Source organism: Salmo salar, chromosome 13 (genome assembly GCF_965601325.2).
Source record: "Salmo salar chromosome 13, fSalSal1, whole genome shotgun sequence".
Lineage (NCBI taxonomy): Eukaryota > Metazoa > Chordata > Actinopteri > Salmoniformes > Salmonidae > Salmo > Salmo salar.
In genome coordinates, this window is record NC_138303.1 from 97,548,915 (window position 1) to 97,565,455 (window position 16,541).

Genomic DNA, 16,541 nt, shown 5'->3' on the forward strand with positions numbered 1-16,541 from the left:
CACCCCGAACCACATAAAACAAATACCCTCTGCCACGTCCTGACCAAACTACAAAAACAATTAACCTTATACTGGCCAGGACGTGACATTATGACAACTTCTGGAGGACGTCCTCCGACCTATCAGAGCTCTTGTAGCATGAACTGACATGTTGTTCACCCAATAAAAGGATCAGAGAATGAATCTAGTACTGAAAGCATAAGCTGCAGCTTGTGAGCCCTGCAGTGCATACAATGTGGTGAGTAGTTGACTCAAAGAGAGAGAAAGACAATAGTTTAACAGTTTTCAACAAATTCATTTCTTCAAAAATGAAGGAGAAGCAAGAGAGAGAGATTTTTTCACTTTCAGTTTACTTACTTAGCTAGCAAATGCAGCTGGCTAGAATAGCCTACTCAAACACCCGGCTCAAACAGAGGGATGCTATGTTAGCTAGCTGGCTATGACTATCCAACACAATACTGGAACTTTTCCAAGTCAAGGTAAGCTTTTGGTTTTATTCATTTATTGCCATCGGGGCCCGCAGGTGTAACTGCTAAACTGCTTACTGACTATACACTGTAATGTTACTGCATGATTGTAGTGGGTTCACTAACGCATTAGTTCTATTAGCTATGTTGACTAGGACGTTACTTTAGCTAATATGGGACGAACGATGTAGGCTGTGTATAGTGGTTATGACATGGTTTGGCTTGGAAAGATTTTTTCGCCTGGTCACATACAGCTGATGTGTCGTGCATTGAAGTCCACAAACGAAGGGAAAAGGTGAGAGGAGGAGAGCGCATAGAGGCAAGAAGGAATACAACGTGGCTGCTATGAAAGTGAACTGTGTTTACACGTGATCAGGGGTGTATTCATTACGTCGATTCTGTTAAAAAATATTTCTTAAACGGAAGCAAACGAAACAGGGATGAAAATACCTGAATTTGTCCAATAGAAACTCTCGTTTGCAACTGTTGGACTAATGATTACACCCTAGATAAGCTAGATGCAGGCAGGAGTGTGCAAGGCGGTATTGAATGTGTCACTGTCTGGTCACCTCAAATTTTTCTCTCGACCTGTATGCACCTATGTTGTAAACTTTCATTCATAGGCTAGGTTGTAGCAACCTCATGATGGGTATAGGGAAACATTTGAGTATCATATAGTAGCCGAAACCTAACAACGTGGCGTTGAGCTGGGTGAATGGAATATGAATGACAGTCATCCAATAGGCTGTATTGGAAATAAGGCCATGCTCATGAAAAAAAGAATCATCCTCCCTCATCTTAAACAGCACTGACCGCAACTGGCACACACATACACTACCGGTCAAAAGTTTTAGAACACCTACTCAATCAAGGGTTTTTCTTTATTTAACAGGTGTGCCTTGTTAAAAATGAATTTGTGGAGTGTCTTTCTTTCTTAATGCGTTGTGTTGTGACAAGGTGGGGGGGTGTACAGAAGAAAGCCCTGTTTGGTAAAAGACCAAGTCCACATAATGGCAAGAACCGCTGAAATAAGCAAAGAGAAACAACAGTCCATCATTACATTAAGACATGAAGACATTACATTAAGTCGCAAAACCATCAAGCGCTATGATGAAACTGGCTATCATGAGGACCGCCACAGGAAAGGAAGACCCAGAGTTACCTCTGCTGCAGAGGATAAGTTCATTAGCGTTAACTGCACCTCAGATTGCAGCCCAAATAAATACTTCACAGAGTTCAAGTAACAGACACATCTCAACATCAACTGTTCGGAGGAGACTGTGTGAATCAGACCTTCATGGTCTAATTGCTGCAAAGAAACCACTACTAAAGGACACCAATACAAAAAAGAGAGACTTGCTTGGGCCAAGAAACATGAGCAATGGACATTAGACCGGTGGAAATTTGAGATTTTTGGTACCAACCGCCGTGTCTTTGTGAGACGCGGTGTGGGTGAATAGATGATCTCCGCATGTGTATTTCCCACCGTAAAGCATGGAGGAGGAGATGTTATGGTGTGGGGGTGCTTTGCTGGTGACACTGTCTTCGATTTATTTAGAATTCACTGCACACTTAACCAGCATGGTTACCACAGCATTCTGCACCGATACGCCATCCCATCTGGTTTGGGTTTAGTGGGACTATCATTTGTTTTTCAACAGGACAATGACCCAACACACCTCCAGGCTGTGTAAGGGCTATTTTACCAAGAAGGTGGTGGAGTGCTGCATCAGATGACCTGGCCTCCACAATCCCCCGAGAGTGAAGGAAAAGCAGCCAACAAGTGCTCAGCATATGTGGGAACTCCTTCAAGACTGTTGGAAAAACATTTCAGGTGAAGCTAGTTGAGAGAATGCCAAGAGCGTGCAAAGCTGTCATCAAGGCAAAGGGTGGCTACTTTAAAGAATCTCAAACATAAAATATTGATTTGTTTAACACTTTTTTGGTTACTATATGATTCCATATGTGTTAATTCATAGTTTTGATGTCTTCACTATTATTCTACAATGTAGAAAATAGTAAAAATAAAGAAAAACCCTTGAATGAGTAGGTGTTCTAAAACTTTAGACCGGTAGTGTATACACAGACACACACACAACATACACACATGCACATGCTAAAGAATTTGTACCCAACCAGGGGTACTAGGACCCCTGGGGGTACTTGGCCTATCCACATGGAGTACTTGAGAAGACGCATGAGACCATAGGCAGACTGGTCAATTCCACATTAATGAGTACTTCCAGGGTACTCCAAGCAGAGAAAAATGTAGTTGGTGGTACAGTAACCGAACAAGGATGGGAACCACTGTCCTAAAGTACATGCACACACACACATGCTAACACACACACAAATACAGGCATTTGTTTTACTATCCTTGTGGGGACCAAACAATTGATTCCCATTCAAAATCCTATTTTTCCTTACACCTAAACCTAACCCTAACTCCTAACCATAACTCTTAACCCTAATTGTAACCCTAAACCCTAAGCCTAAAATAGCCTTTTTCTTTGTGGAAACCGGCAAAATGGTCCCCATAAGGATAGCAAAACCATACCCCCCTCCACTATTATATTTATTAATGAGACTCTGCTTGTCCCTCAGGGCCCTTTCTCAAGATGATCAAGATGATGCTCAACTTAAGATAGAAGACATCCTACAGATGGTAAGTATGGTTCAATCACACACATAAATACTATCTAGAATAGATGCCATTTAATTTACAGGGATGTAGTGGTAAAACTATGTTGAGTCAGTAAATAAATGGTGATGTAATTTGGAATGCTGACTTTGGAACAGAGAAGTCCGCTGCTCCACTTCATCCTGGTAAGATGTTGTCTAGTGACGTTGTCTTGATATAGTCTGTGTGAAAAGAATTGTCTCCGTAAGGAATCAGAACATATCAGTTGTATTGGTGTGTATTGTGGTGGAGCCTGTCCCCTGAAGACCCAACTAATACATTATTTCAAATACTTTAAAATGCATTTAGAAGTATTTGAGGTGTGCTTAATTTACACGGAACAAAATACAAATGCAACATGTAAAGTGAAATAAAAGATCGCAGAAATCTTCCACACGTACAAAAAGCTTATTTCTCTCAAGTTACGTGCACAAATTTGCTTACATCCCTGTTAGTGAACATTTCTCCTTTACCAAGATAATCCATTCACCTGACAGGTGTTGCATATCAAGAAGCTGATTAAACAGCATGATCATTACACAGGTGCAGCTTGTGCTGGGGACAGTAAAAGGCCACTCTAAAATATGCAGTTATGTTTCACTATATTGGATCACTTCAATATATTGGTATCACTCCGCGGCGGAGGGATACATCCAAGGTGAGGATTTACAGATTTACTCCCGTGTACACCTGTGTCACGGCTGGGGTCCACCCCTATATATATGCCCCATGGCCACGACACACGTTCTATTTCATTTTCTTGGGGGACGTCCATATGGTTTGAGGTACAGACTTTCTGAAGTTCGCTTGGTAAGTAACTGGTAAGTGTAATATCTTGCGTGGAAGTATACTCACTGGCTGTTCGCAGCCACATGGCCAGCCCCTCCTCTTGAATGATCTGTATCTTCCGTCCGTGGTTTGTCGTACTTGTGTTTCGTTAGCGTTACACTACAACTCCGTGTGCATCCATTAGTATGGTGGCTCTTGCTGCCACAAACTGTAATTTACCTTACACAACTTGCCCACTAGCTTGTTCTATGTGTGTGTTGTGAATTGCTTTAACATGCTGCTCGGTTCTCTGCTAATTACCCTGCTGGGTTTCTTTCTTGTTCTTTCCCCTGCAGAGTGTAAGAGTATCGTGGTGGGCTTTCCACTACGTTGAGACATTACTTTGGAGTTCCTTAATGGAGTTACTCCATCATATGGCTGTTTTTACTGCTTGGATATTAAACCAGCTAGGTAATATTGCAGTTGGCGTAAAACAAAAAAACGAATAAATCAAATCCATTAACTGGTTGCTGTTTTTTTGTCTGCCTGTTTTTCCCATACGGGTCGTCCCTGTTTTTTGCAGAGGTACTGGAAAATGTATCCCTCACCGTGTTCCTATTCCTCCAAGCAGGTCACGACATAAGCTCTCCCAGGGCGTCTGACCCCTGCTCCGTGGCCTTGCTGGCTTGGCTGAGCTCATGGCTTCCCTTTGTGACAGGTGTGATGGTGGCATCCCCCCTGGGGATCTGCATACCTTGTGAATGCACTGCCTGGGTTTGAGCCACGCGGAGATGGCGGTGGAGCACCCTACTGGATGCCTGTTTTGTGTGGTGTTCTCAGAACGCCTGCGCCTTGCCCGATTGGAGGCCATGCGCGAGTGGGTTGGCCAGGCTCAGGCTGGGGACGAGCTCCCTCCCTCAGGAGTGGTGAGCCAGTGAGCTGTTAGTCCCTCTACTGGGCCCAATACCCCTCCCAGGAAGCGTGACCGGAGCCACCGCAGGCAGAGCCCATCTGCTGCCAGTCCTGGACGAGAGCAGGAGTCGGACCGCTGGGACCACCTTGAACAGAGGGCGCATGCCCTGCGTCAGGAGGTTTATAGCTTTGATGGCGACGACAGCTGTTCCCTGTTGGCCAGTGATAAGCTGTTCCTGGGGGACGATGCTGGCACTGTTCACCACCGTGAGCGGGGCTACCAGGCTGACAGGCCATCAGAAGCCGGCAGCGGGGCTTCATCGCCCCCAGTGGCTCGAGAGGCTATGAGTAGCCTACTCACTCGGGTAGCCACTGCACTGGACATGAAACTGGTGGACAGTAATGACTATCTATCTGTCCCCGTCTCTGCTGAGTTCCGCGAGGCCTTTCAGGAGAGCTGGGCCTATGCCAGGGGGTGCTTCCAACTCACAGCAGAGACTGGACCATTGAGTTATGTTGCGGGTGCAGAGTCACTTGGTCTCCGGGAGTACCCAACCATGGACACCATGATAGCTGCCATGGTCCTCCCGGACGGCAAGATTATAGGGCGGAACCCGCGACACCCCCAGAGTCCCGGCTTGAAAGCCATATATGGGTCCCTCTGCTCTCTTGGTCACCTTACTAATGTGGTCATGCTGCTGCAGGCCTACCTGCAGACTCTGTTGCACCGGCTGCAGGAGGGCACAGACGAGCTCCTCTGGGAAGCGAAGTGTCTTGCCTGCTTTCCATGCTCCAGAGAGATGTGGCCCGCGCCAATGGATGGGCCATGGTGCGGGTGGTTACCTCCCGGCTCCAGCTCTGGCTGGCCCAATCCCGTCTGCCAGCTGCTCTCCAGAGCACATTTGCCACTCTCCCCTCACCCCAGGGCTGACATTTGTCCCAGGGGTTAATGACATTCTGGAGCAGACCGATAAGGTTCGTAGGGACCGGGAGACCTATGCCGCCTCCTCAGGCCCCGGGATCAAGGCAGACGGACCGTTGCCACCCACCTGCACCCCGAACGACGGTGGGGTCCCTCTCCTGCCCCATCGCCTCGTGCTGAAGGACGACAGCGGGGAGGGGCACAGCGTGCGGTGGAGCAACAACCTGTCAACCGTCACCGCTATAGGGACGTGCTTGGGGCACCCAGGCGCTCAGGGCACCAGAGGAGAGGCAGGCCCCGGCAGGACTCCTGACACACCCTTCCGCTTCTCCCGGTCTCAAAGGGTAAAGTAGGAGGAAGGTGTGGAGTCCCCCTTGGTGATATCCACAATGATCGAGGGGTACCGACTCCAATTCCGGTGCCTGCCCCCGTCCTTCAGGGGCCTTCATGTCACCACGGTGTCCGACCCCCTGAAGAAAACCCTGGGGCTGGAGATCTCCTCACTCCTGGACAAAGGTGCCATCCGCAGGATCGAGACATCAGAACGGCTAGGTGGGTTCTACTCCACTATTTTGTGGTCCCAAAAAGAGACGGAGGGTTTCGACCGATTCTGGACCTCCGCAACCTCAGTGGGTACTTGAAGGTACCGAGGATCCACATGCTGTCCCCAGCCCGTGTGTTGCAGGCCGTGTCCAGGGACCAGTGGTTTGTGATGCTGGACCTGAGGGATGCGCACTTCCATGTTCCTGTTCACCCAGCTCATTGGTAGTAACTCCGATTCACTTTCGAAGGGACAGCTTACAAATTCATGGTTCTTCCCTTCGGCCTCTCCTTGGCACCTCACACTTTCACAAAGTGCATGGACGCTGTCCTGGCACCTCTCACGTCCCGAGGATTGTTGATCCTCAATTACCTGGACGATTGGCTGATTTGTGCCCCGACCAGGACCCAGGTCCTGTCAGACAGAGACATGTTCCTGACCCACATCGGCAGGCTGGGCTTTACTGTAAACGACAATAAGAGTTGTCTGACACCCACCCAGTGGGTGGCCTTCATTGGCATGGAACTGGACTCAGTCCTCACGAGAGCATGCCTGCCCACCAGAAGGGTTCAGGCGATCTTATCATGCCTTGACCACTTTCTGCAGGGGCGGGTGGTATCCCCGTCTGTTGGGCCTGGCCGCTGAACGGCACCAATGGTCCATGTTAGGACTACAGGAGGGCGTAATGAACACCATGCGGAGTGCAAGGGCACCGGCTACAACCGCAGCATACCAGTTGCACTAGTGGTTGTTCTGCTCCCGGCAGTGGTGGGGGAGTCTGGGCCTCCCTCCGGCTTGCTGTACCCTGTGCGGGCACTGGCTGCCTAGGTGAAGCGGACACGGTCAGTGAGAACAACAGACCAGCTCTTTGTATGCTATGGTGAGGGAGTCCTGGGGACTGGGCTATCAAAGCAGAGGTTCTCTCACTGGATCGTGAACATGATTACGACAGCATACCACCTGGCTGGCAGGCCAGTGCTGGGATCTATGGTGGCACATTCAACACGAGGTGTGGCTGCGTCCCAGGCTCTACTGAGAGGAGTGCCCCTCGCTGATATCTGTGCTGCGGCCAGCTGGGCTTCCACTTGAACCTTTGCTAGGTACTATCGGGTAAATGTGGCACCTCCCTCTGCGGTTGGGTCAGCGGTCCTGGGCGTCGCCTCCCCTTCCGGGGACTGCCCCGGGATCCCCTTCCACATTGATGGCCCCTGCATCTCGGTCCCGCGCTGGGACTTCACCGTTGGCTGGCCAGGTTCCTCTAGCACCGACTAAATCTAGTACGGGTATACCAATATATTGGAGTGATCCAATATAGTGAAACATAACGAAGGTTACGTATGTAACCACGGTTATGTGAGCTATATGGATCACTCCAATCCTCTACGGTGCTAGAGGTGCCTCAAAAATGATGTCGAGAACGTGTGTCACGGCCATGGGGTCTATATATATAGGGGCGGACCCCAGCCGTGACACAGGTGTACACGGGAGTAAATCTGTAAATCCTCACCTCAGATGTATCCCTCCGCCGTGGAGTGATACCAATATATTGGAGTGATCCATATAGCTCACATAACCGTGGTTACGTACGTAACCTTTGTTTTGTCACACAACACAATGCCACAGATGTCTCAAGTTTTGAGGGAGCGTGCAATTGGCATGCTGACTGCAGGACTGTCCACCAGAGCTGTTGCCAGATAATTTAATGTTAATTTCTCTACCATCGTCATTTTAGAGAATTTGGCAGTACATCCAACCGGCCTCACAACCGCAGACCATGTGTATGGCATTGTGTGGGCGATTGTTTTGCTGATGTCAATGTTGTGAACAGAGTGCCCCATGGTGGGGTTATGGTATGGGCAGGCAAAACTACGGACAACGAACACAATTGCATTTTATAGATGGCAATTTTAATGCACAAAAATACCGTGATGAGATCCTGAGGGTCATTGTGAGGCCCATTTTTTTAAGGTATCTGTGACCAATAGATGCATATCTATTCCCAGTCATGTGAAATCCATAGATTAGGGCCTAATTAATTTATTTCAATTGACTAATTTCCTCATATGAACTGTAATTCAGTAAAATCTTTGAAATTGTTGCATGTTGCCTTTATATTTTTGTTCAGTATAGATTGGAGATTGCACTTTTGAGAAAACTCCATTGCTTCTATTTTACAGGGAAAATAAATCAAGCTCAGCTCATGTATTGTAAAGTATTTGACATGCACCATGTGCAGCAACATGTGAACCAGGTTTTATCCCCTGTAGAACCACATTAGTCCACTGTGTCCTTGTGTATATTAGTTTATATTAGCTGTCAATAAGCCCAAAGTATACAGTTCATAGAATGTAGACATGGAATACTGTTCGTGGCACTTTGAAAATATATCAACCAATTGAATGTTGGTTTAACAGACGGAGTGTCCCAAAGCAGAGTGTTTTGATTCTCTGTCTGCGATTGAGCTGGCTGAACAGATCACCCTGCTAGACCACATTGTGTTCAGGAGCATCCCTTACGAGTGAGTGTATATTCTAAATCAGAGAATAGTATTGTTGTCCTGTTGTTGTTTTTGCATAATTGTGGTGTGTTCTGTGTCCACCAGAGAGTTTCTGGGCCAGGGCTGGATGAAGCTGGACAAGTTGGAGAGAACTCCATACATCATGAAGACCAGTCAGCACTTTAATGATGTAAGATTTAAAACAGATCTATACTCTATAGCTCTATACCAGACAGCACTTCAGATCTAAACTCATATCTTAACATATCTCTTTATCCCGTCTTTTCTTTAACTCTGCCTCTTTCCCACCCCCCATTTCTCTCACCCCCTCTGTTTTGTCCTGCTCTAGATGAGTAACCTGGTAGCGTCTCAGATCATTGCCCATACAGACGTGGGCTCCAGGGCTAACTCCATAGAGAAGTGGTTGGCTGTGGCTGGTATCTGTCGCTGCCTCAACAACTATAATGGAGTTCTGGAGATCACCTCAGCTCTCAACCGCAGCGCCATCTACAGGCTGAAGAAGACATGGGCCAAAGTCTGCAAACAGACCAAGTCACTGATGGGCAAGCTACAGAAGACAGTGTCATCAGAAGGCCGATTCAAGAACCTGAGAGAAACCCTAAAAAAGTAAGAAGGAGAAAAAAAAGGGTGAAAGTGTGTCTCTGGGGATTTACTCCTAGATTATCACTAAGGACTTTGTGACAAGTTAGGAAAAGCATGAATTTTATGTGAATATTGATTGATGGATTGATGTATGTGCAGCTGCAACCCTCCATGTGTGCCCTACCTGGGGATGTATCTGACTGACTTGGCCTTCATCGAAGAGGCAACACCCAACTTCACTGAGGAGGGACTCGTCAACTTCTCCAAGATGAGGATGGTAAACACACACACGCACACAAACTCACACACGCATACACACACACACACACACACACAGTCAATCACTCAGCCTGTATCTCTCTCTGTTTGTCTCATGTCTCTTCTCTCTGTTCCAGATGTCTCACATCATCAGAGAGATCCGTCAGTTCCAGGGTGCGCCCTACAGGATAGAGCACCAAGCCAAGGTAACACACACTACACAGTCAATCAATGGAGTTGTTTTTTGTCACATGCGCCGAATACATCAGGTGTAGACTTTATCATGAAATGCTTACTTACTTACTATCTCCCAGGTTACTCAGTTCCTGCTGGATAGGACGCTGGTGATGGATGAAGACACTTTGTATGAGCTGTCCCTGAAGATTGAACCCCGCCTCCTTCATGGCTAAACACACAGAAACACCACACAGTTGGTTTCACTCCAGCTGGCATTTAGTGGCACTTAGTATTTAGTATTCTTATTCTCATCAGCTTGGTAACCATGGAACCGATGGACGGGAGAGCCCTGAGAATCACCTGGTTTAGGGTTCTTGTTACTTTAGCAGCATTGCCAATGAACAACTCATGTGAAGACGTGCCTTGCTTGTAAATATGTACATATCAAGATGCTGTAATAAACTGTATTAGTGTAGTAATAACTGTTATAATGATTTCCTGATGATCTTGCATACATTTCAATGTAATATATAATAATAATATATGCCATTTAACAGACGCTTTTATTCAAAGCAACTTACAGTCACACGTGCATACATTTTAAGTATGGGTGGTCCCAGGAATCAAACCCACTGTCCTGGCGTTGCTAGCATCATGCTCTACCAACTGAGCTCCAGAGGATTCACATTGTTCTGAGGAAGACTGAACCCAGTTAGATTTAGGTTTGGCTGTACCTGTGACTTCGAGAGGGAGAAGTTTAGCTGGCCAGACTAATGGCAGCTGTGGGAAGAGACTAGTGAGGAGGGACAGTGGCTGTCTCTATATTGCCCTCTACTGGTGAACTGGTGGAAGGTCAGCCTCATATCCAATAGTGATTGTGCGCATTCCCCAAACGTTTTTCAAATCAAATCAAATGTTATTGGTCATAGACACGTATTTAGCAGATGTTATTGCGGGTGTAGCGAAATGCTTGTGCTTCTAGTTCCGACAGTGCAGTTATATCTAACAAGTAATATCTAACAATTTCACGACAAATACCTAATACACACAGTAAAGGAATGGAATTAAGAATATATAAATATATGGATGAGCAATGTCAGAGCAGCATAGACTATTATACAGTAGATAGTATAGAATTAAGCAATAAGGACCGTGGAGGTATGGTATATGGCCAATATACCACGGCTAAGGGCTGTTCTTATGCACGACGCATCGCAGAGTGCCTGGACACAGCACTTAGCCGTGGTATATTGGCCATATACCACAAACCCCTGAGGTGGCTTATTGCTATTATAAACTGGTTACCAACGTAATTAGAGCAGTAAAAATAAATATTTGGTCATCTGTCATATGTCAGCCAATCATCATTCAAGGCTCGAACCACCCAGTTTATAATACAGTATTGTCACGCCTCCACCCGCTCCCCCTCCCTGATGCTCGAGAGTGCCAGGCTCCCCATCATTACGCACACCTGTCACCATCATTACGTGTGTCAGCGCAATATTGGACTCACCTGGACTCCTTCACTTTGTTGATTGCCACTTTTATATCTGTCTGTTCCTCAGTTTGTTCCCTGTGTCAGCATTATTGTCATTATGTTTTCCCTGTCCAGACGCTGTCCTTGTTTGTTTCTTGTCACTTGTTTATTAAATGTTCACTCCCTGTGCTTGCTTCTCGTCTCCCAGCGTCTGTCCTTACAGAATGCTAACACCCCAATTTGAAGCATCAGGGAGTATTATTATTATTTATTTTCTGGTGACGTCGGGTCCGGGTGCGTTGCCGGAGGAACCGGGGATGCCTCAGCTGGTTTGTCGGGCTCCCACGCCTTAGCTGGCTCGAGAGGTTTCCTTGCCTCAGTTGGCTTGGCAGGCTCTCACACCATGTCATGCCTCGGCCGGCCCGTCACGCTCCCGCGCCTCGGCCGGCTCGTCACGCACCCGCGCCTCGGCCGGCTCGTCACGCTCCCGCGCCTCGGCCGGCTCGTCACGCTCCCGCGCCTCGGCCGGCTCGTCACGCTCCCGCGCCTCGGCCGGCTCGTCACGCTCCCGCGCCTCGGCCGGCTCGTCAGGCTCATGCGCCTCGGCCGGCTCGTCACGCTCCCGCGCCTCGGCCGGCTCGTCAGGTTCACGCGCCTCGGCCGGCTCGTCACGCTCCCGCGCCTCGGCCGGCTCGTCAGGCTCACGCGCCTCAGCCGGCTCTTCAGGCTCACGCGCCTCGGCCGGCTCGTCGGGCTTCCACACCTCACCCAGCTTGTCCGACTCCCATGTCTTGGCCGGCCTGTCAGGCTCGCCCAGATGGGACGCCGGGGGGGGGGGGGGTACTGTCACGCCTGCTCCCGCTCCCCCTCACTGGCGCACGAGGCCAGGCTGCCCATCATTACGCACACCTGTCACCATCATTACGGGCTTCAGTGGAATATTGGACTCACCTGGACTTCTTCACTTTGTTGATTGCTCCTCTATATGTCTGTTCCTCAGTTTGTTCCCGGTGTCAGCATTAATATTGTTTTGTTTTCCCTGTCCTGACGCTGTCCGTGTTTGTTTCATGTCCGTTATTTATTAAATGTTCACTCCCTGTACTTGCTTCTCGTCTCCCAGCGTCGGTCCTTACAAGTATATACATATGAGATGATTAACGCAAGGTATGAAAACATTATTAAAGTGACTAAAGTTCCATTTATTAAAGTGGCCATTGATTTGAAGTCGGTGTATGTAGGCAGCAGCCTCTCTGTGCTAGTGATGGCTATTTAACAGTCTGATGGCCTTTAGATTGAAGCTGTTTTTCAGTCTCTCAGTCTCAGCTTTGATGCACCTGTACTGACCTTGCCTTCTAGATGATAGCGGGTGAACAGCCACTTTTCTCAACCGTGTAATGTGTAATATACATTAACTTATTCTCCTCAGAGCCAAACAATATAGAGAATATACATGTATATGGCTCCACTACTCCAAGTCTTTACCCAAATTGCAGTTTCAGAAATGTTTATTTCGAACATCTCTATTTTGGCGATGACAAGATTCAGATTCTGTTCTTGGGTAAAGGGATTTGAGCTGAACAATTTCTCACTGCTAGTGTGAAGTACAGTCTTTAAAGTTACTAACAGCTTTTGTCTGAATATTTATGTTTGTAGTTTATCTTTGGATGTGTTTATGTATTAGTATTTGTTTGATTGTTATATGATTACTTGTTCCAACAGTATTATTAAAAAACCTGCACTATTGATTTGTAAAGTATGTCAATAGATTTGTTTTACTTATTTGAAATTTTTATTTACTTTTGGCCATATTTTCCAAGAGGGGGGGGGGGTTACAGGTACAAAAAAAACAATTAAAGAAATGTATACAAAGATAACCCCAACCCATTCCCCATCCACCTCCCCGCATCCTCCCTCCCCACCCGGAAACCATGACTCCCACCACGCCTATTTTTCAAATCTTGGAATGTTCTCAAACCAGTACTGTCCATAATATCGGTAAAGGTACTGCCCTACAGATCGCAAGACATTATTGTGAAATATTGGAGTATGGGCATGCCATTTTGATTCCCAGTTACATTGTTATTACATTTTGCGCCAAATAGAAATGATGTGAGCAATAAAAGGACAGAAGCGCAGTTTACATTGTTTAAGGGATGTACAGGGCATTCAGAAAGTATTCAGAACCCTTCACTTTTTCCATATTTTGTTACGTTACAGCCTTATTCTACAATGGATTCAATTGTTTTTTTTCCGCATCAATCTACTCACAATACCCCATAATGACAAAGCAAAAACGGGTTTTTAGACATTTTTGCAAAACAGAAATGATAACTTGCTTAAGTATTCAGACCCTTTTATTCAGTACTTTGTTGAAACACCTTTGCCAGCGATTACAGCCTTGAGTCTTCTTGGGTATGACGCTACAAGCTTGGCACACCTGTATTTGGGGAGTTTCTCCCATTCTTCTCTGCAGATCCTCTCAAGCTCTATCACGTTGGATGGGGAGTGTCGCTGCACAGCTATATTCAGGTTTCTCTAGAGATGTTAGATTGGGTTCAAGTCTGGGCTCTGGCTGGGCCACTCAAGGACATTCAGAAACTTGTCCCGAAGCCACTCCTGCATTCTCTTGGCTGTGTGCTTAGGGTCATTGTCCTGTTGGAAGGTGAACCTTCGCCCCAGTCTGAGGTCCTGAGCACTCTGGAGCAGGTTTTCATCAAGGATCTCTCTGTACTTTGCTCCGTTCAGCTTTCCCTTGATCCTGACTAGTCTCCCAGTCCCAGCCTCTGAAAAACATCGCAACAGCATGATGATGCCACCACCATGCTTAACCGTAGGGATGGTATTGACCAGGTGATGAGCGGTGCCTGGTTTCCTCCAGACGTGACACTTGGCATTCAGGCTGCAGAGATGCTTGTCTCTCTGGAAGGTAGGTTCTCCCACCTCTACAGAGGAACTCTGAAGCTCTGTCAGTGACCATCGGGTTCTTGGTCATCCCCCTGAGGAAGGCCTTTCTCCCCCAATTGCTCAGTTTGGCCGGGTGGCCAGCTCTAGGAAGAGTCTTTGTGAAAACTAAAACAAACTTCTTCCATTTAAGAATGATGGAGGCCTGTAAGGGGTGCGTACTGGCGGCAGAGAAGTCAGACGCAGGAGAGCAAAAACTGTGTTTCCAACGGCGCAGTTTAATAATAAAAACCATTGGAAAACAGAACAATCAATAAATGGGTACAAAACCCGACGCACACCAGACATAACATGCACAAGCACTAACAATAAACAATACCGGACAAGGACATGGGGGGAACAGAAGGTTAAATACACAACATGTAATTGATGGAATTGGAACCAGGTGTGTGGGAAGACAAGACAAAACAAATGGAAAATGAAAGGTGGATCGGTGATGGCTAGAAGACCGGTGACGTTGACCGCCGAACGTCGCCCGAACAAGGAGAGGGACCGACTTCGGAGGAAGTCGTGACAGGCCACTGTGTTCTGGGGACCTTCAATGCTGCAGAAATGTTTTGGTACCCTTCCCCAGATCTGTGCCTCGACACAATCCTGCCTCGGAGCGCTACGGACAATTCCTTCGACCTCATGGCTTGGTTTTTGCTCTGACATGCACTTTCAACTGTGGCACCTTATATAGACAGGTGTGTGCCTTTCCAAATCATGTCCAATCAATTGAATTTACCACAAGTGGACTCCAATCAAGTTGTAAAAACATCTGAGGGATGATCAATGGAAACAGGATGCACCTGAGCTCAATTTCCAGTCTCATAGTAAAGGGTCTGAATACTTATGTAAATAATGGAGCAAAGCAGATATTGCCTGTTATAGCTATGGCTGAGGGATTGGTATAGAGTATTTTAATCATATTAATAAAATTGGAGCCGATTCCCATATGTTCCAAGACAGACCAGAAATATGACCATTCTAGTCTATCAAAAGCTTTTTCTACATCGAGAGCTAATACAGCTCAAGGAGCTGTTGTTTCTGATGAAGCGTCTAAGATATGTAATATTTGCAGGAGGTTATCCGAGGATAAAACATTTTTAACAAACCCGCTTTAGTAAGTGTAGACCAATTTGGGTAAGTAAGTCTTGAAACGGGATGCCAAAATGTTTGAAAACAGTTTAATATCTGTGTTTATCAAAGATAGGGGGCGATAGTGAGAACACTGGGTGGCATCCTTACCTTTTATTTAATAAAAGCAAAATTAGTGCTTTATTCACATCTCCCAAATGAACCTTTGTGAACAGCTGTATTTATCATTTATAGCAATAATGGACCTAATTGATTCCAAAATGTTAAATGGATGTTAGGAGGATACTATCCCATCCAGGTGATTTGTCTGTATTCATGCTATCCAATGCCCTTTTGAGTTCTTTGAGAGAGATTTGGGCTCCCAGCGAGGTGGCTTCCTCTGTTGAGAGGAGTTCTTAATTCTGTTAGAAAGGACATAGTCTGTGGATTTACAATCAGAAGAGTATAGTTCTTTATAGAATCGGGAGAATCTTTGATTAATTTGGTTTCTGATAGTAATTCCCCTGCTTCAGATTCAATAGTTGCTATACACTGAGTTCACAAAACATTAAGGACACCTTACTAATATTGTTCCCTTTTTTCCCTCAGAACAGCCTAGACTCTACATGTTGTAAAAAGCATTCCACAGGGATGCTGGCCCGTGTTGACTCCAATGCTTCCCACAGTTGTGTCAAGTCGGTTGGATGTCTTTTGGGTAGTGGACCATTCTTGATACACACAGGAAACTGTTGAGCGTGAAAAACCTTTGCGTTGCAGTTCTTGACTCAAACCCTTGTGCCTGGCACCTACTACCATCCCCCCTTCAAAGACACTTAAATATTTTGTCTTGCCCATTCACCCTCTGAATGGCACATACAATCCATGCCTCATTTGTCTCAAGTCTTAAAAATAATTGTTTTAACTGTCTCCTCCCCTTCATCTACATTGATTTAACAAGTGACATCAATAAGGGATCATAACTTTCACCTGGATTCAACTGGTCAGTCTATATCATGAAAAGAGCAGGTGTCCTTAATGTTTTGTAAACTCAGCGTATCAGCTAATTGATTATTACTGCGTAGCTTGTTGGTCAGTAAACGACTGGGACGATTAACGATTACCATGGAAGTAAAGGTTGAGTCTAACTCCATGGATGGCACATTCAGCTCTCTGTCTTATCAATACATGAACTTCTGTTTTGACTTTGGAAAGAGTAATA

At 46.4% G+C, this 16,541-nt stretch overlaps 1 protein-coding gene across 3 annotated transcripts in view; it reads left to right on the forward strand.

Moving 5' to 3' along the window:
• LOC106568132 (ras-specific guanine nucleotide-releasing factor 2) overlaps positions 1–13,045 on the forward strand; it is a 74,223-nt gene extending 61,178 nt beyond the window's left edge. For 2 of the 3 annotated variants that reach the window (XM_082960476.1, XM_082960477.1), the window contains 7 exons: positions 3,072–3,132; positions 8,705–8,808; positions 8,893–8,977; positions 9,137–9,414; positions 9,550–9,667; positions 9,786–9,854; positions 9,963–13,045. In XM_082960476.1, the coding sequence (XP_082816602.1) occupies positions 3,072–3,132; positions 8,705–8,808; positions 8,893–8,977; positions 9,137–9,414; positions 9,550–9,667; positions 9,786–9,854; positions 9,963–10,058 (811 nt within the window). In that variant the 3' untranslated portion in view covers positions 10,059–13,045. Of the gene's footprint in view, positions 1–3,071; positions 3,133–8,704; positions 8,809–8,892; positions 8,978–9,136; positions 9,415–9,549; positions 9,668–9,785; positions 9,855–9,962 lie in introns of those variants that run through there. The other variant, XR_014380190.1, reaches the window with a different exon arrangement.
• Positions 13,046–16,541: the final 3,496 nt, after the last annotated feature.